We start from the raw sequence: 27776 nt of genomic DNA on the forward strand, positions 1-27776 counted from the left end.
TGATACTATCCCGTGACTCATTTCAAGAACTTCCCACAAGCCTTAATGTGCATGTGCCTTGATACTTAAACGCCAGCCTCAGTTTGGCCAGAGACCAAAGACAGAAAAATGCATCCCACATAGGCACACACAAGTGCCCACTGCCTAAGGACTACCTGCAATCCATAGACAGGATCGCAGGTCCTGCAGATGAAGACAACATGGGACCCAGGGGTGGTGAACACTTTCTCTTTTCTTCTTTCCTTCTTTCCCTCCCTATTGGCTTGTACAATAGCCCTATATCTGAATTTTGAGAGTTCAAGTTTATAGATCAGTCTGTTTTCTCGTGCTATAGATTTAAGAATTCAAGTTTACAAATACCTTTTCTTCACCACGTACCAACTGCAATAAGTAAATAAAACAGTAAAGACCGCTGTGTTACCCTAAGTCTCCAAGTAACTGTAGTTATCCCTAGTTGCCTCTCCAAGAATTAAAAACCTCTCCCTTCTGCCACCAAGCGAGACAGGACAGCTACAAAAAGATGAAATTAGAAATATACTTTGTTCCTACCACCACAGACTCCTAATTCATTATTTATTTATTTATTTATTCACCACTGAGGAACATTTACTTCTATGTTTGTTTATTTATTATCTCAACTGTGTATCACAAGCGTGTATTTAGTCAACAAAGATAACTAAAAATCTTATAGCCCTCCTTCAAATACTTTTTTCTGACCACTTAAAAATAAGTGACTTGTTTCACTGTTATTAGATGCTTGTTTAAAAAAAAAAAAAGTCACAGCAAAAAGGGAAATCCACAACTATTTTGTATGAGATTCAATGTCTCACACCTACCAGAGATGTAATTTAGGTAAGTGACTGAGAGTTCTACATTCTTTTCTGATTCTCCTTCCCACCCCTCTGGGTCAGGGGCAGTGAGCAAACTACTTCGTGGTGCTCGGTTGCTGGCTGGGGTTAAACCATTACAACCACTTATAAATTGCAAGCTTTTCCTTCAGTTTGTACCTAAAGACATTGTTCATAGACTGTTTTCCCTCCTCCTCTTGTGAATTACAGCAGCCACTTTTGATTCCATGGACTAACTGGATGATCAGAGACATCTGCAGGAATTTCCATAGTGACAACACAGTAACAATTAGGTTAAAACGGTGTCCATGTTCCTTTTTGCAGTCTCTCCAGGATTCACATTTTGTTTATCCTCCTCTCAAAACCAAAACTGTACTCAATCTCTCTGAAACAATATATTCAGAGGAGGTACGATACATTCAATAGTAGGGAGGTACCACCTCTGGTTTGGAAGACCCTAAGACGTAATTCAGCAATGGGTGTTGAAGTGTTTATGTTACTTATGCTTCAAGATGTGGAACTCAAAACCTGCTTTTGCTATAAGAATATTGGGAACTAATAAAGCATGTGCTACTCCTTTCTATTGCCTGTGAAGAATATGTGCAGTCAATCATTGCCTATTCTTCCCATTGTCTGATCTGTTCATGAACTCCTTTCCCTCTTGAAACTGAGTTTTCCTCTAGTCTCAGACTTGCTTGCCAACAAATTGTCAGTTACTTCAATTTTCTACATTGCCATTACTTGATCCTTCAAAACAGAATCCATTTACTTTTTAACAGTCAACAGGCAAAGGAAAATGTGCAATCTTAGGGCACAAAAGGAAACATTGTATATCTAATATACGCTATCCCATTGCAAGCCATGACAGTACTGAAGATTGAACCACAATTAGAAAGAAAAACTAATGAACTGTCAGTTCTAACTTTGTAGAAAAACTTTACTTGATGAATCTATGTACCTCTAGGCTTTAAGTGACTAACAGAACCCAATTAGTAGTAACAAAAACCTCAGATTATGTATCCGTCATCTGAACAGTACACAAAAGCAACTAGAGTTCAACATTACCATACATTCAACTGCCTTCTCAAAAACATGCTTTGTGTGAATCATTCCACTGTTAATTGAAAAATTCTTTCTTTCAGAATTCAGAGCTTAAAATTGAAGACTTCTTTTAAGTTCTTATATTTATGAATGCATATATATGAGTGTATAGCTATATATGTGCACTTTGACATTTGTATCTGTCAAATTGAAAAAATACATATTTTGCAGATAAAAAAGGAAATAAAAAATCTGCCAGAAGTCACATAGGAAAATTCTAAATATTTCCTTTTTTTCCCCAGGCTTCGTAAATGAAAGCTCTTCCTGTGCAGTTAACAAACAGGAGATAATCTTAATTTGGGATTCTGCATCCACTCAGAACCATTATCACAGTGCAATCATCTTGATAATAGTTCAGCAGCATCAGATTAACTCATTAACATATTAGAAATTCACACTTATTGGGTAAAGAAACAGTCAGTGAGTATATAACAGTTAAATTAATGAGAATTTTCTTATAAATTCCATCGTAACTGTTAATATTGACAGTCTGTCCTGTGTGCTTATCTCATTTTGGAGAAAAATGGAACGGAACTAGATGATAATTTTTTCCCCCTCACCATCTGAGCAGTATTTATAAACTAACCTATTTGCAAAGGCAATTTTATCTAGAACAACTACATAATAACAATAATAATAATAAATCCCCAAACAAGAAATCAAAAAAACAAACAAATGAAAATTTCTAAATTTCCCTCCCCAAATCCATAGACAGGCAGATGGAACTTTAAAAAGAATCGATTAAGCCTGAAAAATGAAAGTTTCCTTTCTGTTTTTACTCAAAACATGTTTTTCTTCCATTTTAATGTCTTATGCAACACATAGCTACAAGTATAAGTGACACCAGTAATCTACACCATCTAAACAATGTTCCCTCTTTGTCCTGAGGGCCATGACTTTGGAGTTTACATTCTCCTCTTTCTTGTTTCATGTCCTTTTAATTCTTTCCCTGTCTCCCAGGCATTTAAGTGTAAATACATTAAGTGGCTCTTTATCTCTTCTATAGTACAAACACACAATTGTACTTATTATATCTCTTAAATTGCCATGTTTTTAAGAACCTTACACAAATCGGACATCATCATTTCCACAATACGCAATGTCTACCATAGCTTTATTTTTCCAGATACCACAAATAATGCACATATCACAGCTGCCAGACTTAATAACAAAGTCCATTGTCCAAAACACTTTGCCAGTGTCAGTTTGTGTCCTTGTGACGGTTTTGAAGGTATCTGCTACAGCAGCCAATATTTTGAACTCTATGCTGTTTTGAACCAATAGAAAGATTAATTAAAAAAATATCAAAAAAAGAGAGAGGAGACAATATGGATACAAGCAACTTCTGAACATTTGGGAACAGGCAGGACAGGCAAAATGTCACAGTGATAAAGAGAACAGCTGATGAAGATCCATTGTGACACAAATACAAAGCAAAGCTCAGTATTTTTCTCCAGAAAACCCACATATTCAGACATGGCATATATATTTGAATGTAGAAAGACAACACAATGAACTGTGATCCTCTGTTTGTGGGCTTAATTACTTTATGTAGCTCCACAAGGAAAAGTGAAAAAAAAGCTGGTAGAAGGAAAAGTTCAATTTTAGCTCCTTTGAACTATCAGGAGAAATGTCAGAAACACAGAGATTAAGCTTGATGAAAGTACAGGGATAGATCTGTGAAGTCATTAGCATAAGTGACTGCCTAACTATCTAGATTTTTTTACGTTCTTTTTGTCATCCTGTTCTTTCATTCTAGAACTTATTCACAAAATTATACAATACAGCATCATTATTAATTTACCTTCACAACTCATATCTCCAAAGAGCTCAGTTTGGTCAAATCCCTGTGTGTGATCTTCAACCCCTTTTTTGATAGCAGGCTGTCAAGTCTTCCTGACCCAAGTTACTCTTTTATGGCCTTGTTTGTCATTCCATCATCTACCTGATTTTGTTTGCTTCTTGTTTCATTTTTATATTCTATTTCATTTAGCCTATACCCTCTCCCTTTTTTTTTTTTTCTCTCCTTTTTTTTTTTTTTTTAATTCAGTTTGAAAGGGGAATCAGTGCCCTAAAGATATTATGGAGTATCTGATTCATCAGTATAGGCCTGGTGCAGACCTATGAAAACCTTGCAACCTTCTGGACCAAATGACAAAAGCCAGGCAGGGTACTCCAAGGCATCTCAGGAGAGATTAGGCAGCTGAATGTTGTTTTTTCCTTTCTTCTTAAGACACCTCATCCTTCTTTCTTTCACTCTTCAATGTCCATTCCAGCTACTGCACTTACTTCCACTCCATAAAGTAACAGCATTAGTACCATAGTTTAATAGAATCATAGAAATCTCAAGTTGGAAAGGACTCAAAGGGATCATTGAGTCTGAACTTCCCCTGATACAGCTTCATTCTGTTTCCTTGTGTCCTGTCAATGGTCACCTCAATGGCCCTGCCTTGAGGAAGCTGCAGACTGAGATGAGGGCACCCCTCAGCCTTCTCTTCTCTAAGCTGAACAAGACAAGTGACCAGCAGCTGCTCCTCCTAAGTCTTGCGCTCAAGGCCTTTCACCGTCTTGGTCACCCTCCTCTGGGCACACTCTAACAGTGTGATGTCCTTACACTGAGGCACCCAAAACTACACACAGTACTTGAGGTGGGGCCTCATTAGTGCAGTGGAGGATGGGACAGTCACCTCCCTTGACCAGCTACCTGTGCTGTGCTTGATGCACTGCAGGACACTGTTGGCCCTTGTGGCTGCCAGGGCACGCTGCTGACTCATACTCAGCTTGCCATCAAACCAAACCCCTGATCTCCTTAAACAGAGCTGGTGTCCAGATGTCATTCCTGAATTTGTATATACAACTAGCATCATCCCATCCTAGGTGGAGAATCCAGCACTTGCTCTTGTTCAGTGTCATACAGCTGGTGATTGACCAGCTCTATGGTTTATCCAGAACTCTCTGTAAGGCCTCTCTACCCTTGAGGAAGTCCACAGCTCCTCTTAATTTAGTATCATCAGCAACCTTACTTAATATACATTTGACTTCTGCATCCAGATAATTTATAAAAACATTAAAGAGCGCTGTCCCTAAAACTGAGCCCTGGAGAACCCCACTGGTGACTGCCCTCCAGCCTGATGAAACCCTGTTTCCTGTAACTCTTGGAGAATATTTAATAAAAGGTAATGTTATGCAACAGTAGCTGTGAGAGAGGAATGAGAAAATGTGAGAGAAACAGCCCTGCAGACACCAAGGTAAGAGAAGAAGAGGGGAGAAGAGGTGCTCCAGGCACACTGGAGCAGAGATTCAGACCAGGCTGAAGCAGGCTGTCCCCTTGCAGCTCCTGGAACAGAGGAGGAAAGGAGACCACACTGGAGGAGATATCCACCCTGCAGCCTGTGGAGGATCCTATGCTGCAGTTGGTGGATGTGCCCTGAAAGAACCTGCAGCCAGTGTAGATCACATGCTGGAGCAGGCTCCTGAGAGGAGGTGTGGCCCATGGAGAGGAGCCCATGCAGGAGCAGGTTTTCTGCCTGGACCTGTGGCCCACAGAAGTCATGCTGAAACAGTCCATTCCTGATGGACTGCCCCCTGTGGAAAAGACCCACACTGGAGCAGTTCGTGAAGCACTACAGCTCATGGGATAAGCCCACACTGTAGAAGTTAGTGAAGGACTGTCTTCTGTGGGAAAGACCCCATGCTGGATTGGGGGAAAAGTGTGAGGAGAAGGAGTGGCAGAGACAACATGTGATGAACTGACCACAACCCCCATTCCCCTTCCCCCTGCACCACTCATGGAGAGGAGACATAAGAGTCAGAAGTGAAGCTGAACCTGAGGAGAAGGGATAGGTAGGGGGAAGGTGGTTTTGGTTTAATTTCTAATTATCCTACTCTGTATTAACTAGTATTATATTAAATTCATTTCCCCTAAGTCAAGTCTGGTTTGCACATGATGGCAACTGGTAAGCAATCTCCCTATCTTTGTCTCAACCCATGAACTTTTCCATATTTTAATTCCATCCCCTTGTTCTGATGAGGAGGCAAAGTGATAGAATGGCTTGGTGGACAACTGCCAACTAGTCAAGGTCAACACACTACAATCAGACAGAGGGGTTAAGTAACTTAAGCTACAGGTCTCCATTGATTACAATGAGATTAGACACATGGCCCTTTCCAAACCAGAACTCAACTGAATAACCAACTTCATATTCTCAGAAACGGTCTTCAAAACTCAAGGCCCATTTTTGCATGTGCAAAATCTTTAACTGGAATATACTCAACTATGTGAACTTAAGATGTTTTATGGCTTCGAAAGGTACAGATAACTCACAAAGAGTTCCTTGTGGAAATCACAGAAATTCCTGTGAAAATACTAATGACATTCTCAGTATCAGGAAATACTGTTTATCTTAAAAGCAAACAAACAAACAAAAAAATTATCAATCAAGGTTAATATTGAAAGCTTATCTAAATTGCCTTGCTGCTTTCCCTCTGATAGCAGGAGCTTGTGGTATTGTTGTTCTGACCCAGCTATACTACTTGAATAATTTGTTTTTAAACTCATGATCAGTAGGTTGTGTTTAACACCACAGTTTAGATGCAATGTTTGTCACGGGAAGTTCCTCAAACCTTAATTACAGATATCTGGGAATGAAAATAGGGCAGCTGTACTGCTTATACTGCGTGCTTTCCGCCAGCATCTGTTACAGACTAATGCAAGAAAACAAGCTGAATCTGAGGACTGTATGGTGTGCATTTTCATTCTTTCACCCCCTGTCTTTAAACTGTATTTCCTGCTCTGCCTAGTTCTTTGTCTTTTCATCTCTCCTTTCAGCTTAACATCATCCCTTCATTCTTTTCACTTAATTGATATTGGTTTTCTTCTTAAACTTCATGTCTCTACAGTAGTATTCACAATACATTGAAAGAAATGGTCCCTCTCCTTAGAGAACCACAGGAGAGAACATAAAGTTTGTTGAAAGAGTTTTCATAAATTTACTAGGATAATAATAAATAAAAGCTGCACTACTTCAGAGTTAAGCATTAAAAAAAAAAAGGCTTCAGTTGAATTCATTTCAGTATTTATGATGAAAAATTTTAATTTTGTGTGGAAAGAAATTTTTCACCCAAACACTTGTAGAAAGATTAGTGTAGCCATTTTACAGTATTTCTTTGTTTTATATGTAAGTGCTAATTGTCTAACCATTCTATGCTACCTTTTCCACCATGGTAAAAGTCCCCCCCTAACCCTTACCTTGAGTATCAGAAACACAAATGCCTATGTTTCTTTATTATTAAGAGGAAAGAGAAAATAAAGAACTCAGATTTCTCATTATAAACTCAACTATACCTGACAATATTAAAACAACAACAAAAGTAGATTTCTTGGTTTCTTTTCATTCACAGTTGGGTTCTCACCAAGCACAATGAAAGTCAGAATTGCAAGTTGAGGATGTAACTCTTGTACATTTTTTGCTTTTTCTGTTTTTACTGAATTTTCTGTTTTATTGTAATTCAGTCTCTGTTATAAGCAAACATTTTAACTGAACAGGGATAGTTAAATTCTATGCTTTTATCACTTTTCTTCTCCCCCCCCCCCCCCCCCCCCGCCCCCAGCACGGAGTTCCTGTATTGCTTTGTGCACCATTCCTAGTCAGAATCTAACATGGCTTAAACCTTAGTCTGACTTTAAAGCTGCCTATAACAATCCCAGCTGGAAATTCTAATGAACTCTCCAGTGCAAATCTTAGAGGTCTGTCTATCATCTGCATTGACTTTCGCTGTTTCCTTTACAGCATGTTTGATGTTTATTCAGCAGCTGAAGAATACCCCATTTCAAATGTAATATTTAAAAACAGTGCAATATAAGTGAGTTGCCTTCACTCAAAACAACCAAATTATTTATGGCAAATATGTATTTTTAATTTCATGCTAAAATTCATGATTATTAATTATTGCTTAAGAATTTTCTTATACCTTGGAAATAATTGGTGCTCTGATCATGTCACTATAATCCTGAATACCTTTTACATCCCAGTGTTTTTTTGTTACAGGTGACACCAGCTGCAGTCTAGTTAGATTTTTAGATACAACTGCATGTGGCTGATTGTAACCTGGATAGAAGAAGGAAGTGTCAATTACAGTGGGCTGTTTTTATTCATTTGTTTTGTAACAGCAATACCCGAGTTCCTTCTATTTCAGGCACTGCCAAGTTACCATATGTTTCTTGTCTGAAAGACTTTCTACTCTAAATAAGAGGTACAGAAAATGAGAAAAATACATACAGCATATATCTCCAGAGTGAATGGAAAAACTACAAACTGGCACGTTCATAATGCTTTAAAATTAGGTTGGACTGTTAATAGTGTAACATTTAACAGAATGAAAGGGAAATTTTTATTTTAGCATTTCCCTCTCTTTAAGGTATTTTACATTTTTATATTTTATTGTTACCTATATATGTTACAGCAAAGTAACAAAAAAAAAGAGGTTTACTTAATTTTTCAAATTTATTTAAATGTCAGCTACTTTCCCCTCTAAAATGCCTTCTACAACTGTTTTCCTACTTTCCCAGTACCATTTTTGGTTACTTGCTCATCATTACAATACTTAGTTGGCTTGTACTTCCTTTTGCTATTCCTTCATGTGAAAGACTACACCTGTAAGCTGTTTAATGGAAGATGAGATTAGACAAATGCGATGTTCAGGAGCCAACAAAAAGCATAAACACATTGTAACTTTAAAGTTGTTTGAGTCACCCAAACAGTGAAAGGCAGCTATAATAAGGCTGAGAGTTTGGCATGGCATCTCCAAATGGGGAAGCAGAGCTCAGTGATTACGTTGTATGATCTTCCTTCTAATTTGATTTTCTCCTAATTTTTTTGTGAGAATTAAAAAGGTAAAAAAAAAAGAAAACCAACTAAAAATCAAAAAAACAACAAGAACTCAAACCCAAAAAAACCAACACCAATTACCAAAATTAACTTGGCAGCATTCAGGCTATGACCAGAGCTTACCTGACATTCTTTCTATAAAAGTACCAGCTTTTAGATATCTTATGGCACAGCAGTAACTCCTCCTCCAGAGGAAGTTTTTTAAATAGATCATCAAAAGACAGAATCAAAATATGTGATTGCAGAAGAGGGGGAAAAAGAGCAAGTCCTGTCAGGAATGAAACCAGAAATGACACAGAGATAATGAACTGTGGAGGGATCTGGAGAGATGCACAAGAGCCACTGGCACTGTAACGATTTTTGGTGACTTTCACTTCATTCGATGCAGTATACTGGCATTTCTTAACTGAATTTTTACTTTTATAGAAATAGAGACATCGAGACTACATTATTACATAAAACACTTTTCTTTCATTGGTTTTGATATTGTTTTGTTTTGATTTGTTCTAAATCAGAGGAAAATGAAGAAAAATATAATTTTGTACTTTTAATTGAAACATACACAAAGTTTTGCCCTGGTTTTCTGAAAGTGATTCTTATTGTACTATATTTTAGCATATTGAATCTATTGAATTTTTTTAAAATTTTTATATTAAAAAGAAGAGAAAATATGTAAGAACCATAATTTTTAGGCAATAATTTTGAGTATTTTGTATTTATTAATTTGTAGCATATTCAATATAAGCCATGGCTTATAATATGTTTTAATTGGATTTTAAAATGTAAGTTCATTTTATCTAGGACAAGATTTTATAAACTTTGTACAGGGAATGCTCTACCAAACTTGTCATGTAGTATCGCATTTTAAAACTCCACAAATATGATCATGCAAGCCTTTGCAAGCAGGCTTTTTTTATGTTCTCAGGAATGCAAAATGAGTATTACCTAGTCTACTTTGTAATACTCTTAGAGGAGGCACTTTTCTGGATCTGCTTATTACAAATTTGGGGGAAAAAAATAAAAGGACCTGTGAAATCTGATGGCAAACTTGGTTGCAGTGACCATGAGACAATGGAATTTAAGACAACAGATCCTGAGAGAAGTTAGTAAAATGAACAGCAAATTACAACCCTGGACATCAGAAGTGACTCCTGATTAAAGTCAAATGCAAGAAGGGAGTACACAGAAGATGAAAGCAGGGATGAATGACCTGGCAGAAATACAGAGACATTGCCCCAACATGCAAAAATGGAATTAGGGAAGCCCAAAGGTCAGGTGCAGATGAAATCATCAAGGGATGTGATGGAAAAGAAAGGCTTCTGTAATTAACCTTGGCAACAAAAGAAGAACATGGGAAAATTTTGTCCACTGTTCAATAAAGCATTCTGTGCCTCAGTCTTTTTTTTTTTTTTTTTTCTTTTTTAGCATGGTCTTCTTCAGGCCTCTCAAGCCCCTGTGCCTAGTGGCAGGATCTGTGAGGTAGCACTCACAATAGAGGAAGATGTACCTAGGCTGCTCTTAACAGAATTGGACATACACAAGTCCTTGACACCAGAGCAGATACATTCAAGAAGCAATGGTTGAGGTAGCTCAACGATATCACTGAAAGGCCACTTTCCTTATCTTTACCAGATTATGATAATTGCAGGAGGTTTCTGAAGAATAAAAAAGTCAGTTTCCATGTCCATCCTCAGAAGAAAGATGTGGGTAACTATAGACTGGTTTGCCTCACTGAGAGAGTCATGGAGCAAATTTGCCAAGAAGCCACATATATGGTCACTAAAGACAGTGAGGATATCAGACTGTCTGATCATAAAGACACAGAATCAGACTTTAGGAGGTCTCTTCCAAATTAAGTTATATTCTGGGATCATAATGGCCACAGTAAAAATAAACAGCTTTGTGCTTTTCCAGCCATATCTGTCTAAAACAACATAAACACAATTTAAAAACAAACAAACAAAAAACCCCAACAAAACCAGGAAATTCAGAACACCCTTTCTTTTACCTTGTCAGACAAAATTTTAGTTTATTCTGTAGAATTTTCAATTTTACATAGTTCAACAGCTGGTTTTGCCAGTTCTTTGAGATTTATTCTTTTGACTGCAGACCACAGCAAAGTAAATAAATAAATGTAACGTTGTCTGAAAGTTTATTAGAGAATCCAAGTAAGACTTTGGCTATTATTTCAAGGTCAATTGTTGTATTAAGGTATTCTTCCAGCTCCAGAAGAATTTAGATATACTGTAGAACTGAAATGAAAAATGTGAAATTAAACTTACTACTGAAAAGTGGGCACACAAATATGAACAGCTGTCTTAAAAATAGTGGGGGAAATGAACTGAGAAAATAAAAAACCTTACAGTTTCCTCTGTCTCCTTCTCTACAAACTATGCAGTTAACTAAAATATTCAAGAGGCAAAAAATATACTGCTAGAAACTGTATATTTTATATCACTCATATTAAACAGAGCAAACGATACCAATTGTGGAATATTGCTATGTATCTAGTAAGTATTTTTTCTATCAATTTAAGAATGTACATTCAGACATTGATTTATTTTTTTTTTTATTTTTTTTTACCTCAACTGTGTTGAAAAGTGTGAAAAGCAAGAATAGGCCAAGTAACTGTCATGAAGGAGCAACAAAATTCTCATTATTTCTGAAAAAAAATGTTTTTATTTAGTTTCAGTTATGTATAGGGATGTAAAATTGGACACAAGAAGGCCTTAGATTATTATCCCTCTGGTTTTCTTTTTGATGGGAGGCACCTTTAGGCAAATCTTGCAGATCTGGAATACTGTAAATGCAGATGGATGGACAGAGGGACTGACTTTTAATATTACTCCCTCTGTACTTAGTATACTCATCTTGGCCATTTAGATAAAAATGGCATCAAAACACAACTACTAGGGGTGCATAAAGTGCCATTTAACAGAGGCAAAAAGCCTGGAACACAGAAGTTGTGTCAGTTGCCAAGTCAGTGAGTAGAAATTACTGGGGACTTAGCTGACATCTGGGAACCTGAGTATATGAAGGCAAGGGAGGAACACAAAAAATAGCAGCTCTTAGAAGACAGGAGTGTAGAAACAAAGTCTTTAGAATGAAAAATGCTGAAATAAGAGAGGAAAGATTTCTACATTTATTACAGCTACAAATCTGAAACTAAGTGGACTGCTTCACGTGTGCTGCAAACTGCCTAGATCAATGTTGCCATTTGTTAAGTGGAGATATTTTCTCATTTATTACAACTATTAGGACAACTTAAATATATCAATTAAGGTTTCTGTCTGGTTTTACTATTTGAACAATAGCGTTGGCTTTGCAGTCTTGCTTATTGCACCTTTAAACTATTATTATGGGAGTCGTAATATGGAATAGTCACATTTTCTGTGCAACAGAAAAACAATGATCTCTGAGTCCATCTTCACTTAGGGAGAAGGAACTTTCTAAGGCTCAAGTTGCCAAGATGACCTTCTAGCATTCCTCTACACCAGAAAGTTCATTTATGAGTTCAGAAATACGTTGGCTGTTTTTTTTGTTTTTCTGCTGGCGAGCCATAGTCTTGCTCTGAATTTCGTACCACAGCAGAGAAACCAGGGTACAAGTATGGAATAGGTCACCCTTAGTTTGCATTCTTATGTAGATTTCAAATGCAAAAAGACTTGCTAACCTGGAGACTCATAAGCATTCCCTGTATTTTAATCTAAACCCTAGGACTGGATTATTATTTGCATGCATCAAATCAAAGGTTATAGCTAAGACCAAAATCTTAATGAAGAGTAACTACTTTAAGCTCTAATTACAATCCAAAATCAAGCACAGTTTCATATATACTGGCTGCCTTAACACCAGATAATTGTGTAGAATTTTAGAAATTATAATGTCATTATCATTTTTATATTAATAATTACCATTAAATATAATAAAGATACTTTTCAGTTCATTCAAAGGTACAGGTCATGGGAAGCAAATGTTCAGTATTATTCTACTATAAGTATCTAAGACCCTCTGTATGACAGACTTATCAGAGTATCATGATCCTAAGCTGGCAAAATGACACTGTGTTCAGTGTAGCTGTACAGCATCTCATTTCAGAAATTTCCATTCTTCTCACATATGAACAGCACCACAGCAGGGAGGAATGTCTGGCACACTCATGAGAAGTTTGCTAGCTGAGTGCTACTTGAACTTTTGAAATCTGTGTAAAAAACCCCCCTACCTTCAAAGGCCCAACCTTCAAATACCACCTTTTGCAGCCACTCACATTTGTGGTGTTTAAAGCACGAGGAAGTAGTCATATGAGGCCACAGAAAGCACTGTCCTGAGAAGTAAGTATAGCCAAAACATTTACTTTTGTAATTTCAGTATCTTTTGCTTATGTCCTACCTATGAGCAGGTATCTTGCGATTCCCAGCAATCAGGATAACATCACAGAGCTGCTGTTGCTTCAGGTAGCTCTCCATCTTTCTGAAGGTTTGCTCTGCATGGTGAACAGCCTGATAGAACTCCTCAGAGCTACATGAATCCATGTCACAGTGGGGTGGCAAGGGGTGGCTGGCACCTGACAGTCTGTAAACCACAAGAGAAACTGTGTTGGTAAGATGTGACCAAGTGTCTTGACTTCTAGAATCTGATAAAAGTAATCAATGCATCCTTCCCGGTTCTCATCACTACAAGTGCAAGACAGAAAAATCTTACTGCACTGGGAGGGATAACTAAAGTTGTAAATCTGTTAACACTGACATTATGTGGGTTTTTTAGCACAGACACAGAAGTAATCAATTTCTTTCTTCTCTGATAAAGTTATTAAAAACATAAATATGAACAATAAACAGAAATTCAGTATATTCATGTTACTATCTTTCCGCTGATTCTAAGAGTGCCTACTATAGTTCGCTTCCTCAAATTCACATTTATTTTACAGCACATGGTAAAGAAAAATAAAATTATCTACTTAATTGACTTAATTTGTAATGAATTGGTAATATTTCCACAATGATAAACTACATACCTAGTTTTTAACCAAAAGTCTCATTAATACAAAGTTAATTTAGCTACAAAGCTAATGACATCTACAATTAAAAAAATATGAAATAAAAAAAAAGGAAATAGAACAGGAAAAAAATGCAAATATTTTTTCATTATATAGCTTTATATAGCCATATATTCTTTGTTTAAATTTACTCCATTCGGTGTTTCCAGTTCAGACTTTTACTGAAAATAAGAAAATGTGTCAGCAAGTACTAGCCCTTGAAGAAATTAATGCAAGTGTTTCCAAGTAATTGACAAGATACCCTCTTCTTTTACAAATATGTAATTAGATTGCTTCAGCTGCAAGGTTTTATATAACTTGTGGTGCTGAAAATGAAGGATTTCATAGTTGAAGCTGATTATTTTTTTACTTCAACTAGATATATACAAAAAAGCTTACCTAACCAATAGAAGAGCAACACAGGATGTATTTTACTCCAGCATATCAAACTATATTATCAACTAATTCAAACCAATCTCATTCTATATATATTCTATTGAAAGATAAGTATTAAGGAGCACAGAAGAAATTTTGATAATTTACAGTAATGGTACAGCAGTTTCATTACCTAAGGTTTGAATTCTGTAGGTACTATGTTCTAAGAATTATATTAACAGACCTATAATGCAATCTGCAATCCTGGTGCTGGAAAAAAATTAAAAGTACATAAATACGATAATTTTTAAAAATCAGCTATTAAACTGAAATACAGTTAGCTTAAAAGAAAAAAGTAGTATTTTTATTGACTCTTGGTAGACTATAACACAGTTCAGAAAAATAATATTTCCTTTTGACATATACTAGTGCTTTATTTCTGAATTAGTTTTGTCCAAAAGTGTTCCTCACACTCTCCTACAGTCATTGTGCAAGGGTCCACAGGTTTGAGGAAAGGCTGGTCCATCTTTCTGTCAAAGTAATCGCTAGGCTTCACAGCGCTCCTTTAAAGTAGCTGGAAACCTACGTAATTGAAGGTGGCCTGCAGATTCCCCCTTACAGGGAACACAGTTTACCACTGTATCTCACCCCACCATCTATTCTGTACCATATACAGGTATTGACTTAATAGAATGAATTACCTTTAACATTTCTTACTCACAGTAACTTCAGATATCTATCCTGAGATATCACCAGCTGATTTAAATTAATCAATATTGTCATTTGTATGCTGATACAGTTACAATATGTGTGAAAGGCTATCTATAGGAAGGAAACTGAACTGCCAAAACTTTATTAACCATGATTCAACAGAAACTGTTTTGGTGATTTAAAGAGGAACATTTCCTTAATTCTGCTACAGTCAATCTTGTTACATAGTCATGTACTTTAGCTAACTATGTCTTGCAAACTCCTCCTAAAGGATAAAACAAACATAGTCATTCTGTGACTGACATAATATGCTATGTGTTCCTATATAACCTGGACTGCCAACCAATGTTGATCAGAAATCCAAGTTTATTTTCATATCTTTTCATATCATACCTTTCACATAAAACTATAATGATGGAGTTAAGCTCAGTATGAGCAGTGGGTAGATATTTCAGCTTTTTTCTTTCCTTCTCCCCCCACCCCCCTCAATTTGTTTGTAGCCCTACAAAGTGTTTTATCACTGAAGAACTAGTGACAAGTAATTTACAGGAAATAAATCAGTCCCAAATAAACAAGGTTGTTAGGGTTAAAGAGACACTTTTGTTTGGGGTTTTTTTTCCTTTCCTCCTTCCTGCAGGGAATTGAAATCAAATATACAGAAATGAAAATAACAGGACTGAACAGAACTGAATGGGTTCGTGTTGTTTGTTATTTCAGAACTTAAGTCTAAGTCAGTTTATATTTGAACAGAGTACTGATCCTGCCTCTTCTTGGCTAATTAAAACGTGCTGCCCTTTTCAGGTCAGAAAAATACTGAATTTATGCCAGTCCTGAGAAATTAGATTGGGCTACAATGAGCTTAGTCTACTTCTTGAATGGCTAGACTGTTTGCCACAAATTTTGTCCTCATTTCTGATTGCCATTTATAACCAACACTTTGCACCTTCAAACTCATCAGTCTATCTGTCACTTAGCAAGTCATTAAATACTACTCAAAAGGAAGTGTCAATGGTCCAGTACATTTTAAATTATTATCCTGAAAACTAGCATGCAATAGTAGAAGACAGTAAGTTAATCTTTTATCTGGTTTCTAAGAAAGCCCAGATAAAAAGTGCTACTTCTCCTATTCAGGAGCTACCTCTTTTTCATTACAAATGCTCTGTCTGCATAATCAATGCTTTAAGTTCCTTCAGTCAGCAGGTTGTTAAATAGGAATTAGTTAAAGAGTTTCAGCCAGCAATTATCAGTTCTTTGCCAGTTCCTGACAGGCATGTATAGGCACATACGACTAATTAGCAATATGAAGATAACATTTTCTCTTTGCATTTTTTTTTGTTGTTGTTTGGGGTTTTTTTGTTTAGGTGCAGGCAATCTGAACACACAAGCAGCGAGAGGCTTCTTGATTGCATTCTGCAAGAACTCTAGCACAAATTCACTTGGAAGATTCCCTTTAGCACTTGGGTACCTTGAGATGCTGTAATCAGTGAACAGGACAGACTCCAGACAGGCTTCTTCCATAATCTTTCTCAGTTGGCAAGTGCAAAACCTGAACTTGGTATAGGAATTTCAAACATCCAAGGGTTGTTCAGACTGGAACACTTTTTTTAGCTTTAAACAACTTAGTTAATAGTACAGAAATAAGGAAACCAATGTTACAACAATAATACTGAAGGATGATACTACACGATGAGAAAACAAAAGGCTAACAAAAATTATCGACATTGCAAATGAGCAATAATCTCAAATGTTTCTTTAAGAAATGGCAAACCAGAGTATATATCACATTAAGAAGAAAGGGGGGGGGGGGGGGGGATCCACCCCAGCAAGTTTGTCCAGATGAATTTTCAGTGTTAAAAACATCATGCTGTCCTAAGGAGAGAAATGTTTTAAGAGCCCAAAAGTTTTTATGAGAAAATTCAGCCTTTGAGCCTTTACAGATCTTAAAATTGTAGAAATAAAAGCTGAGGATCTGCAACATCTCACTCCACAGTGCTCCTCTTTTCCTGGACAAAACACTTTGATTTGAACAAGGGTGCTATACTCTAATCACCTTTTATCTGCTCCTAACTTCTGTGAAAAAACAGGTAAAGCAGCAGTAAAATCCCAATAAAGTGAAGTCTACTGATTCTTCTCTCAATTTAACAACCCTTTAAGTAAGTACTTATGGTGGCTCACCGAGAGTAAGAAGGAAAAGGCACTCCCACCAAAGGTCTCCTAGGGACAACTTTAAGACCTTTATCCTTCTTGTCCAAGATTAGATTTATTCATGTATGTATTGGGTTTGTGTGGAAAGACAAACAGATTAATCCTCAGAAGATATTTCAGACAGACTAGTTAGTACCCTACAATTATGTAGATATCTAATCTGCTATCCCCTATACAGTTGTTTACTCTTATAAACAGTAAGACCATACTACTCAGATGATTTTCACTCATGACTTTACACAGAAATAAGCTATAACATAAATAATAGGGAAATGAAAACCATTAGTTTACAGTAATGCTGTCAGGTAGTTAAAGAGAAAATGCCAGGAAGAACAGGATCTCACATACAGGTTTAGCTCCCTGTCTATTTCTTCTCAGGAAATGGAAAGTAATCAGAAAAACTGCCACTCTTGAGGTGCAAAAGTTTAAAAACAGGAATAGCAAACAGCAGCAGTTAAAACCATTCCCTGAGTAAGTTTCAAAAGGAAAAATAAAGGAAGTACTTTGAAATAGAGGTGAGAGAATTCATATGACTTGAAGCAGTGCTGCATTTCTCTGAGTAAACAAAGGCTTAGATTTAGAAATGTTTCCATTCTGGAAATTATATTCATAGAGGTGCGGAAAACAGCAGATTCATATCACTGTATAAAACGTAGCACTTTAAAGAGTACTTAGGCATTTCACTTATTCAGTAGAAATATATTTCTGCATTCCACTGAAGACTCATAAAGAACTCTTCTATCAGAAAATGTTGTATCATTTCATTGTTACTGGAATAGTAAATCCTGCTTCATTTAACTTTTTTTCCACATTTCACATATGCAGGATTGATCATGCTAACTTATCAAAACCAGTCCAATGTAACTTACGTGTATATTATTGGACAGATATCTGAAGTACATAGTCAATAAACAAAAACAATGTCTAGTTCTTCAGTGAAAAAAATACTACTTTTCTGTTTATAAATTGCAAAAGCATATAGGAAGTGTTCCATATGTAAGACTGAACAAGTCTTCACACAACTGGTTCTCTAAAAATTGGTTATTGAATGCTTTAGAAATCAGTAAGCTGTGGAACTGCACTTAAAAAATTAGAGATGGACTGTCAAAAGTCGTGGCTCTCATAAATGCAAGAGAGAGTTTTATAAAGACTTAAAACCATTTTATTATAGCAACAGCAGGGTAAAAGTTCTGTTTGTGATCAAAAAGTGTGCTTTTCACTCTACTACCAGCCATTGTATCTGCAATTAAAGGCTCTGCTCAGTGTTTCAGCAGGTTGCTATAAATGTCTTTTATAAAAGACAGTTAGGTAGAAGTACCAGGTAAAAAAATAATCAGAATATCAGGACTTTTAGTTACAGCAGTTCAGCTCAGTGATCCATTACTGCTGTCTCAGAGTTCCTTTTATATGTTAAAAAAAAAAAGAGGGAAAAAAAAGATTAAAAAAAACCAAAATTAAACTAAGCCCAATGCGCATTATAAACTCATTCTCATTCCATAGATAAACCTGCATAATGTATCATTTACAATGGTGTTTCCTGCTAAAGTTAAATTTGTAGAGCAAACTACTTGTAATGTAACTCATTCTTTGGACACCATAAGGCAAAATTCAGTCACAAAGACATCTGTGTGCCTAGCACAGATTCATCTGCTGTTCCATGTATCTGTGCATCTTTAAGAACATTAGTAGCCTCAAAAAACAAAACACTAGTTACCAGTGTGTGATCTCCGGCAAATTGGTCAAGCAGCTCTTCAGAAACACAAAAAGAACAATAAGAAGGGATCACTGTGCTATACTAAATTGCTTCTATACAGAAGAAATATTTTTTCTTGTTTAGTAGCTGACAGGAAAAAAAAAAAAAAAGTAGAAGTAGGGTTAGAGAAGGAAGAGTTTGTGCACACCACGATTCTTGCATGTTACTAATAACATATAAACAGCAAGGCTTTTGTTTTGGTTCACTTCAAAATAGTCTCAACTGGAATTTTTCTTATCTATGACCCCTAATTATCTAACCTAAGCTACAAGCACACTCTCTATTGGTGAGAAACCAACATGCATAAAGATTCCATAGCCTCCTGAAATACCTGTTTTCTAGTTCTCAGCCCTTTTAAAAAAATCTTATTTTTGCTTTTTCTTCATAGAAAAAAAGGTGAAAGAGAACTCATTCAGTTAATGAACAATTAGTGAAAAATCTCATGATTTTGCAAGAAACTTCTTACTGAATTCAGTTAATGACAAATGTTTTATCTTCCCCCATTTTTTCCAGAATTTATCAGTTATGTCCTATGCCCTCAGAACCACTTAAAACTGTTCAGAAAGGGTTTTTTTGTTTTGTGTTTTTTTTAATTATTCTGTTCAACTGATCCTTTATCTCTTCTCACTTTCTCACCTCTCAGCCTCCACAGTCTTCTAAACACTTACTTCAAACTTTTCCTATTCTCCCCTTTCCCCACAGTCCAGTATCCAGTCTTAAAAATTACCTGGTTTTTCTTACCCCTCACTAGTACTTCTAGTACCTGCCTACCAATATTCTGCCCTAAATTCTCTCAATTTTACTTTCAGCTTCTCTCTCTCAAATTTTACAGCTTTCAGCAAATGAGATGCTTTTCCATGGATGAACAACTAAATGGGCTCAGCAGTGCAACACAGCTCTGATAGCCAAAAAAATGGAACTTCCAAATAAAGACTGAGATTAAGCAGCTACAAATACCAATAGACTGATAGTAAACTTTGGAAAAAATATTAAAATACCATAGAATATTATCTGCAGAAAATTTAAATAAATGTAAACTTTTTGTTTTAATTAACATTAAAAAATTACAGGTTTGTCCTACTAATGGGGGCATTTGCTTTCCAGCATATTTATTTTTAGAGGTAAAATGACAGGTAATCCAGACAGAAGTGGTGTCATTACTGACAGAATATCCATTTTATATAGCCATTCCAGTTAAAAAACTTGTTAGCAAATGTTTTACTCAAGTTATGCAGAACTCCCAAGCAAGCATGCTTTCAGTAAAAAGCAGGTTTGCAGACCTGATTTCTCTTAGTTTTGCATTTTGATAATTTATTTACTTTTGTCTTTCAAGTTTGGGTTTTTTTGTTTTTTTAATTTAGAAATGTCAGATTTCGTTTCAACAGCCCTTGAGACACCTAATGTATAAGGAGATGACTAGTTCACATATTTGTTCAGATTGTCATAACTGACATAATTTAAAAGCTACCTTTCTTCAAATCCTCTGTCAGCAAAGAACACAGCATGTTTATGCTAAGAATTGTAATTATAATTTTATATTAAGTATTTGTAAGTGACCTTGATATAAAACCCCTTTCATTAATGTCCACATATATACATAATGTCAGCTGGAAGGTTAATGATTTTGCTTCAAATGAGATGCCATTCACAAGGGAGGGGGAGGGGGAAACATGGGGAAGAGGGTGACGGGGGACACACGACACACCAAAAAAAAACCCAAAAACACCCTGAAAGAGACAGTTTAGTAATAAACCTATTGAAACATCTAGTGGGTTGACCCTGGCTGGATGCCAGATGCCCACCAAAGCCGCTCTATCGCTGCCCTCCTCAGCTGGGCAGTGGAGAGAAAATATAGCAGAAGTCTTGTGGGTCGAGAGGACAGACAGATCACTCACCAATTACCCCTCATGGGCATACCAGACTCAACTTGGGGAAATCTGTTTTATTTATTACAAATAAAATCAGAGCAGGGTAATGAGGAATAAAACCAAATCTTAAAAAACACCTTCCCTCCACCCCTCCCTTCTTTCTGGGCTTAACTTTACTTTTGCTCTACCTCCTCCCCCCACAGCTGTGTAGGGGGACAAGGAATGGGGGTTGCAGTCAGTTCATCGCATTATTTCTGCTGCTCCTTCCTCCTCACACTCCTTCCCTGCCCCAGTCTGGGGTCCCTCCCACAGGAAACAGTCCTCCATGAATTTCTCCAATGTGAGGCCTTCCCATAGCTGCAGTGCTTCACAGACTGCTCCAGCATGGGTCCCTTCCACAGGGTCACAGGTCCTGCCAGCAAACCTGCTCCAGCCTGGGCTCCTCTCTCCACAGGGCCACAGGTATTGCCAGGGGACAGCTCCAGCATGGGTTCTTCTCAGGGTCAGAGCCTCCTTCAGGCATCCACCTGCTCTGGCGTGGGGTCCTCCACAGCTGCAGGTGGGGATCTGCTCCACTATTCACCTCCATGGGCTGCAGGGCACAGCCTGCCTCACCATGGGCTTCACCACGGGCTGCAGGGGAATCTCTGCTCCGGCACCTGGATCCCCTCCTGCCTCCTTCTGCACTGACCTGGGTACCTGCAGGGCTGTGCCTCTCACATAGTCTCACTCCTCACTCTGGCTGCAATTGCCCTTGTACAGGTTTTTCCCCCCTTCTTAAATATGTTATCCCAGAGGCGCTACCACTGTCACTGATGGGCTCAGCCTCGGCCAGTAGCGGGTCCATCCTGGAGCTGGGCTGGCACTGGCTCTGGCAGACATGGGGGAAGCTCCTAGCAGCTTCTCATAGGAGCTCCCCCACTGTAGCCCCCTGCTACCAAAACCTTGCCACACAAACCCAATACAAAATAAAACAACTGTGCCATTACAATGAAAATTATTCAGATAATACCTATAAAAACTGTCAAATCACTCAAGTACAGACCAGAAAGTCCACTGGAAGACACTTGACTGGGGCAGGGTAAGAGTAAAGCAATAAAGGTCTGGTGGCCTCAGAGCCCTTGCCATGGCAAAGGGCAGAAAGAGACCAAGAAACCTGTACCACACAACAGTAAAACACTTTGTACTGTTTGTATTTCCCCTAGAATATCCAAAATCTCCAAATCATGACTAACGAATAATTGATAACAGAAAATAAACCTTCCCTCTGACAGGTGAGACACCTCTCAGAATCTAAGATACCGAGTATTTTGTCTGTTCTGCACAACCTCCGTTGATCAAAGCAAGACACTATCTTTATCTTTTTTTGTCTACTTTATTTTCATAGATTAAAATAAAGCATGCTTTTTAAGATGTCTGTGAAACATAACTAAGACCTTTTACTGTTTCTTCTCATTATGTCAAAATTTAACATTTACTGCAATGTATCACATTTTTTTGTACCTAAAATCAGTCTCCTTATCCTTTCCAAAACTCATTTCAACATATAGATGATCCTTTCATAAAGCCTATTTCAAGTTCCCATCACTTCCTAAAACCCAGAGAAAACTTTTGAAGGAGATTTGATCATCCCAGTCACACCAGGCATGTGATAGCTGTAGTACTAATTGTACTTGTACCAACCATTGTCTCAAGTTAACAGCCTTCACACTTCCTTGACAAGTTACACTTTTTTCCCACATCTTTGACCTGTTCTGTCTCTAAACAGTCTTGCTATGCAGCAACAGAGAAACGACGCTGGCTGGACTGCTCTCTCCCATCCACAAATAATACTGCATCCACTGCTTTTTCAGCTCTGTACGCCCACATAGAGGAGCAGTTTGCTCCAGCTGTTCTTGGACAGCTGATGATTAACTTAAATGAACACACAGTTCTCCTAGATACACATAGACATATTTTAATGGCTTGGAAAGTTACTGGTATACTTTCCACACTGACATTGCTAACAGAGCTTTTTGTCATACTGGATGTCTGAATTTATTTTTTGTATCTTGGAGGATACAGGAAAGAGAGCTTACAAGTACAGAGCCCTGCAAGCAGATACTAGCTGCATATAAATCTACATTATGAAACGGCCTCCTGAAAGGAGGCAAGCCATTCTTCTTGAAAACAGAAACCAGGAAAAATGTCACAGGAGACCTCAATTTTTAAATACATATGCCATTGGAGAACAACCAATAAGGAAGAAGTACAACCACCTTTCCTTGGGTTACTGTCAGTAGTTCTCTTATTTCTAGCTCAAGACTCAAGGGAGCCTCCTTCATTTAAGTAGGACCCAGCTGCCCTGCTTTCCTTCACTCCTTCCTTTTAGTATTAGAGAAGTAGACAAAATCCCTGCTGTAAGGAATCAGCTTAGCCTGAAACCAGGAATATGGTTACTGCTTCTTCAGATAGGCATTCTTTCCCCCTCCCTCCCCAGCCCCACCAAAATCATTGCCCTCATTCACTATGCATCTTTAGTTAATGAAGAATTAGACTCCAAGTACAGATAATAACTAAATAAATCTGTGCCACTGCAGAAATTCAATCCCTTATATTTGTGAGAATGCTCGTTTCCCATTATTTAAAAATAAATAAATAAAATAAATTATTGTTAAATGTTGATTTGTGATATTCCAAGCCCCTTATGGCAGATAAATACATAAAACAGGAAAGTGACCTGCATTTCTCACAGCCATCAAGTATTCATAATGCATTCACAATACACCCATACTTCAATTACCCAATTGGTAATGCAATGGTGAAACACCCTCTCCATTATGAAGACAGATTGTCACCATAAAACTTTTTCAATACTCTGGTTAAATATTTTCCAGCATATAATGATTCCACATTTCTATCAACCAAAAGTTGAATGAAAAACATTATTATGACTCAGAAATTCAAAACTTCAGTTTTAATCTAACCTCTACTTCCCTGCAAAAGTTGAAGTCCTCCCAGTTCTAAAAAGTAACACCAAAATTATATCCTTTCTGCATTGTTTGTGACATACATGCAATTTTCTGTGTTTTATTTTTATTCTTTTGTTTCATAATAATAATTTACATTCATTCCTTTAAAATAAATTCTCCACTTTCTTTGATGCTATCCATTAATGAATCCAGGCAAACAACAAAAGTACATGAGGTAGCTGTCCGTGGCAGACAGCCACCAGTGAGGTTTAAGTTGGATGAAAAAGAACTTTGTGTCTGCTGTGGCATTTGCAGTGGAAGTTATTAAATGAGAAGTTTGAGACAAAGGGTAAAGGCTGTTGTAAAGGAGACTAAAGTTAGTGGCCTGAGTAGTTAAATGTGGCAGGTTGGAGATGTATTTTCCTGTCTTTCTTGCAGATGTGAAGTGCTCATGACGACTGCTTATTCCTGTGGCTGAGAAGCAGCAATAAGCAGACAGGTGCAGGAAGGAAACTAAAAAGCAGATGCCGTAGTGGAAATGACAGAGGATGTGACTCCTTTTCCTTTCTTAATAGCTCAAGAAATTTATGACAATATGTTGTGTACCACTGTGCACTATCAGCTGAGCAGCACTAGCAGACACAGACGCTGCACTCTCACAAAGCACAGACTTTCAGTTTCCTTGATTTCTACTTGTTATGATGACTTATTCCAGATGATGATCTGCACTGAGCCTTTTTGAATTACTTAAGTGGTCAAATATAATATACCAAAATAGTTCTCCCATATCATTAAATAATTTCCTTTATCCCCCAATGCCATGTTTTACCAGGTGGCAAATGCCAAGCATGTTCATACTTTATAACTCAGCTATAAAAAATGGACTGAATTTGAGCCTGAAGATAAGTGTGAATGGATATTGTTATGCACAGTCTGTCTTAGTAACTTTTGTAAAAGGGGAAAAAACTATGAGCAGCTGGAAAGACTGTGCTTCCAGGTCTACAAAGAGACTCAGGTCATGTGCCTGACCCCAGATGTGCTTCTCACAAATAAAAACCTTCTGGCGAGGCTAGTTACAACTGAAAGTATGTGGTTTTAGGAGTTGATATTTTGATAGATGATAAAAGCTATTTCACAATGGTATTAAAATTAATAGGATGGCCTAACTCTGGTTCATTTAATAAATAAGAAATTCTGCAGAGTATTTCAGAATAATTCTTAAACCCATCTTTATTCACTGATTCTATTTTTCTATTTTATTATTCAAATTTACCTAGTCATAGATAAAATTCAGGGTTTCACTAAATGTGACTTTAAGTAAGTGAATAAAGAGAATACAAAAGACTACAAAGGTGAAAGGATAAAAACTATAAGACACTGTCTTTGATAATAGGGCCTTGACAATATTTACTGGCCATACAAACTAACATTCACTGACACTTGTATTATTTCAACTTCTAAAAATACTACAAGAAGACAAGAGGCAGTGGCCTCAAGTTGCACCAGGGATGGTTTAAATTGGACATTAGAAAAAATTTCTTTACTGAAAGGGTTGTCAAGCATTGGAACAGTCTGCCCGGGGAAGTAGTTGAGTCCCCATCCCTGGAGGTATGTAAAAGACATGTAGATGTGGTACTTAGGGACATGGTTTAGTGGTGGGCTTGGCAGTGCTAGGTTAAGGGTTGGACTCAATGATCCCAAAGGTCTTTTCCAACCAAAATGATTCTATGATTCTATAAATGCAACTGCCTTGTATTGACTACATTTTCTGATTTCTATCATAAAAAATAATAAATATTGTTTACTTCCCTAAAATCTATAGATACATGATAAAAATACGGAACAGTGGTATTATGAACTCACTTTAACAGGCAGAGCACTTAAAGTGGATGGTTTCAGACTTAAGTATAATGAGGAGCAAACATCACATAGTATTTTAATTCAGAGGTGGTTTTACCTTATTCACTTGTGATTTTATGACCACACATCATCTATGTACATACTTCCACACAAAATGAGATTTTTACAAATACAGGCACTGGACTGTACATTCAGAAACAGCTGACACAAACACCACATAGGAGACTAATATATACTGTGGTGGGAAAGCATCTTTCAGGTAGCTTTGCCTGTAAATCTGTTAGCTGCTACTACCAGTGGTGTATTTCCAACAATTGCCACTTTATAATGAACTTTAGAAAACCAGTGTCACTAACATAGTTGCCCTCTTCTACATTAGTCCCATAACTACTCTAGGAATAATGCAACTTCAGATTATACAAGAGCAGTGCTGGATTTACTAATGGGATGGCTAAGGAGGAGGGGAGAAAAAATAAGAAAATAAAAATAAAAAAAATTAAAAAAAAGATGACGTGCAGGGTACACTCCTTGTTATGCAACGGGAGAAAGGCTTTTCCACCCCAGCTCCAACCAATCCCTTTTCAGCTGCTTTTACTTCCTTCCTTACAACAGTGTTGTATTTTCGGCATGGAAGGCTTGCATTATGCTTAAGAGAAATGCTAGTGTCATGTGTAAACTATCTTGTCATAACAAATGGCCATATCTATATGGATAAACTAAGTTTAATACGGTTACTCATTAAGAGTGTGTGCACAAATATATATGAGGATGCAGAATTCTCTTTTATTAAGAGATATTTCTTAAGAGACATTTTCTTCCAGCATTTAATTTATGATACAGGCACTTTATATAAAGAGAAAACATATATGTGAATGATGGAAATAGCATACAAAACAGGACAAGCACCTATTTTATTACTATTGCATTTATTATTTCAATAAAATTTCAGTGTGTTACTGTATTGTGCTCTGACATTCCACAGCATAAGCAGCATGTCAAGAGCTTAAAACTGCCTATGACTGGCAATGGAAATCAAGTCAAAGACCACCGGAAGCAGAATTTTAAAAATCCCAGCTTAAAATGCTGATTCAGTTAAGTCCTGCACTTGGTGAGGTGGGAGATCACAACACACATGCATGCATACCCACCTCTCAAACACCTGATCAGTAAACTGTTTGAATGATGCTTCAACATACATCTTTTTCCAAGACAAGCTTTTAGGGAGCTTGCACAGCATTCAGTAGCAAGCAGTATACAGTCTCTTCCTGCTATTTGTTACAGACCTATCAAGTGTAACATATCTTTCAGTGAAGCTCACAAATTTCATGGTCCTGACATGCCTGCCTGCATCTGCAAACCCAATGTTTGAAATAAGGGAATAAATCGTGGGTCATTTTGCCACACGCTTTTGAAGTGTTAATACATTTTTTGCTAATCTTGAAAACAGTAATTAAGATTGACAGTTTGGTGAATGCTGTCTAACTTGCATTTGATATATTCAGCTCCTGTTCTACAGGATCACTATAACCCTGGGAACTTAACTTGCAAGTAATTAAGAACTTCATGTTCCACAACAGCTACCACTTGTTAACCCCGCACATACTCAAGCTATGTTCTTCATAGTGTGTTCAATATGAAAAAGGTCTAATGAACTGTTCATACACATGCACGGTAGTACAAAAACCTAGCTATTAATAGTTTTGGTCTATCACAGTATTTGTAAAATTATTATCTATACAAGCTGAAATCAGGCACTAAGAATGATATGCTAGGCTGCTGAATTAAAAAGGTAGGTACACACACATCCAAGTTAATTACTGCCCTTAATTTGCAAACTTGTAGGTTTGGAATCTCCAGCCAAAGCCACAATATTATGTATAGTTACAGAGAGCTACAGGGCAGCCTGTGGCATAAATAAGGCTTACTTTATAGAACAGAAAAAACATGATTTTTACAAGTTACTGTTTGCCATTTAAAGGTTTTTTACATATTTTATCCAAAGTGTGACACAAACTTAAAAGTGAACCCTGGAATTCAGACTTTTTTTTCTGTGTAAGGAAAGTTAATTTTTTTTGTACCCCTTTGCCTTTGGCTTAATTGTTCTTGGAAGATGAAGTAACTGTGACACTTTCATGCTCTTTCTCCTCCACAGACTAGTCTGTAGACCCCGAAGTAGGTAAGA

The 27776-nt window shown here is 37.0% G+C and overlaps 1 protein-coding gene across 2 annotated transcripts in view; it reads right to left on the reverse strand.

Moving 5' to 3' along the window:
* The window catches only part of KLHL1 (kelch like family member 1), a 228455-nt gene that overhangs the window by 151871 nt on the left and 48808 nt on the right, over positions 1–27776 (reverse strand). For both annotated transcript variants that reach the window (XM_037377835.1, XM_037377836.1), the window contains exon 2: positions 13226–13408. In XM_037377835.1, the coding sequence (XP_037233732.1) occupies positions 13226–13408 (183 nt within the window). The remainder of the gene's footprint in view (positions 1–13225; positions 13409–27776) is intronic.

The sequence above is a fragment of the Falco rusticolus genome, chromosome 2 (genome assembly GCF_015220075.1).
Source record: "Falco rusticolus isolate bFalRus1 chromosome 2, bFalRus1.pri, whole genome shotgun sequence".
Lineage (NCBI taxonomy): Eukaryota > Metazoa > Chordata > Aves > Falconiformes > Falconidae > Falco > Falco rusticolus.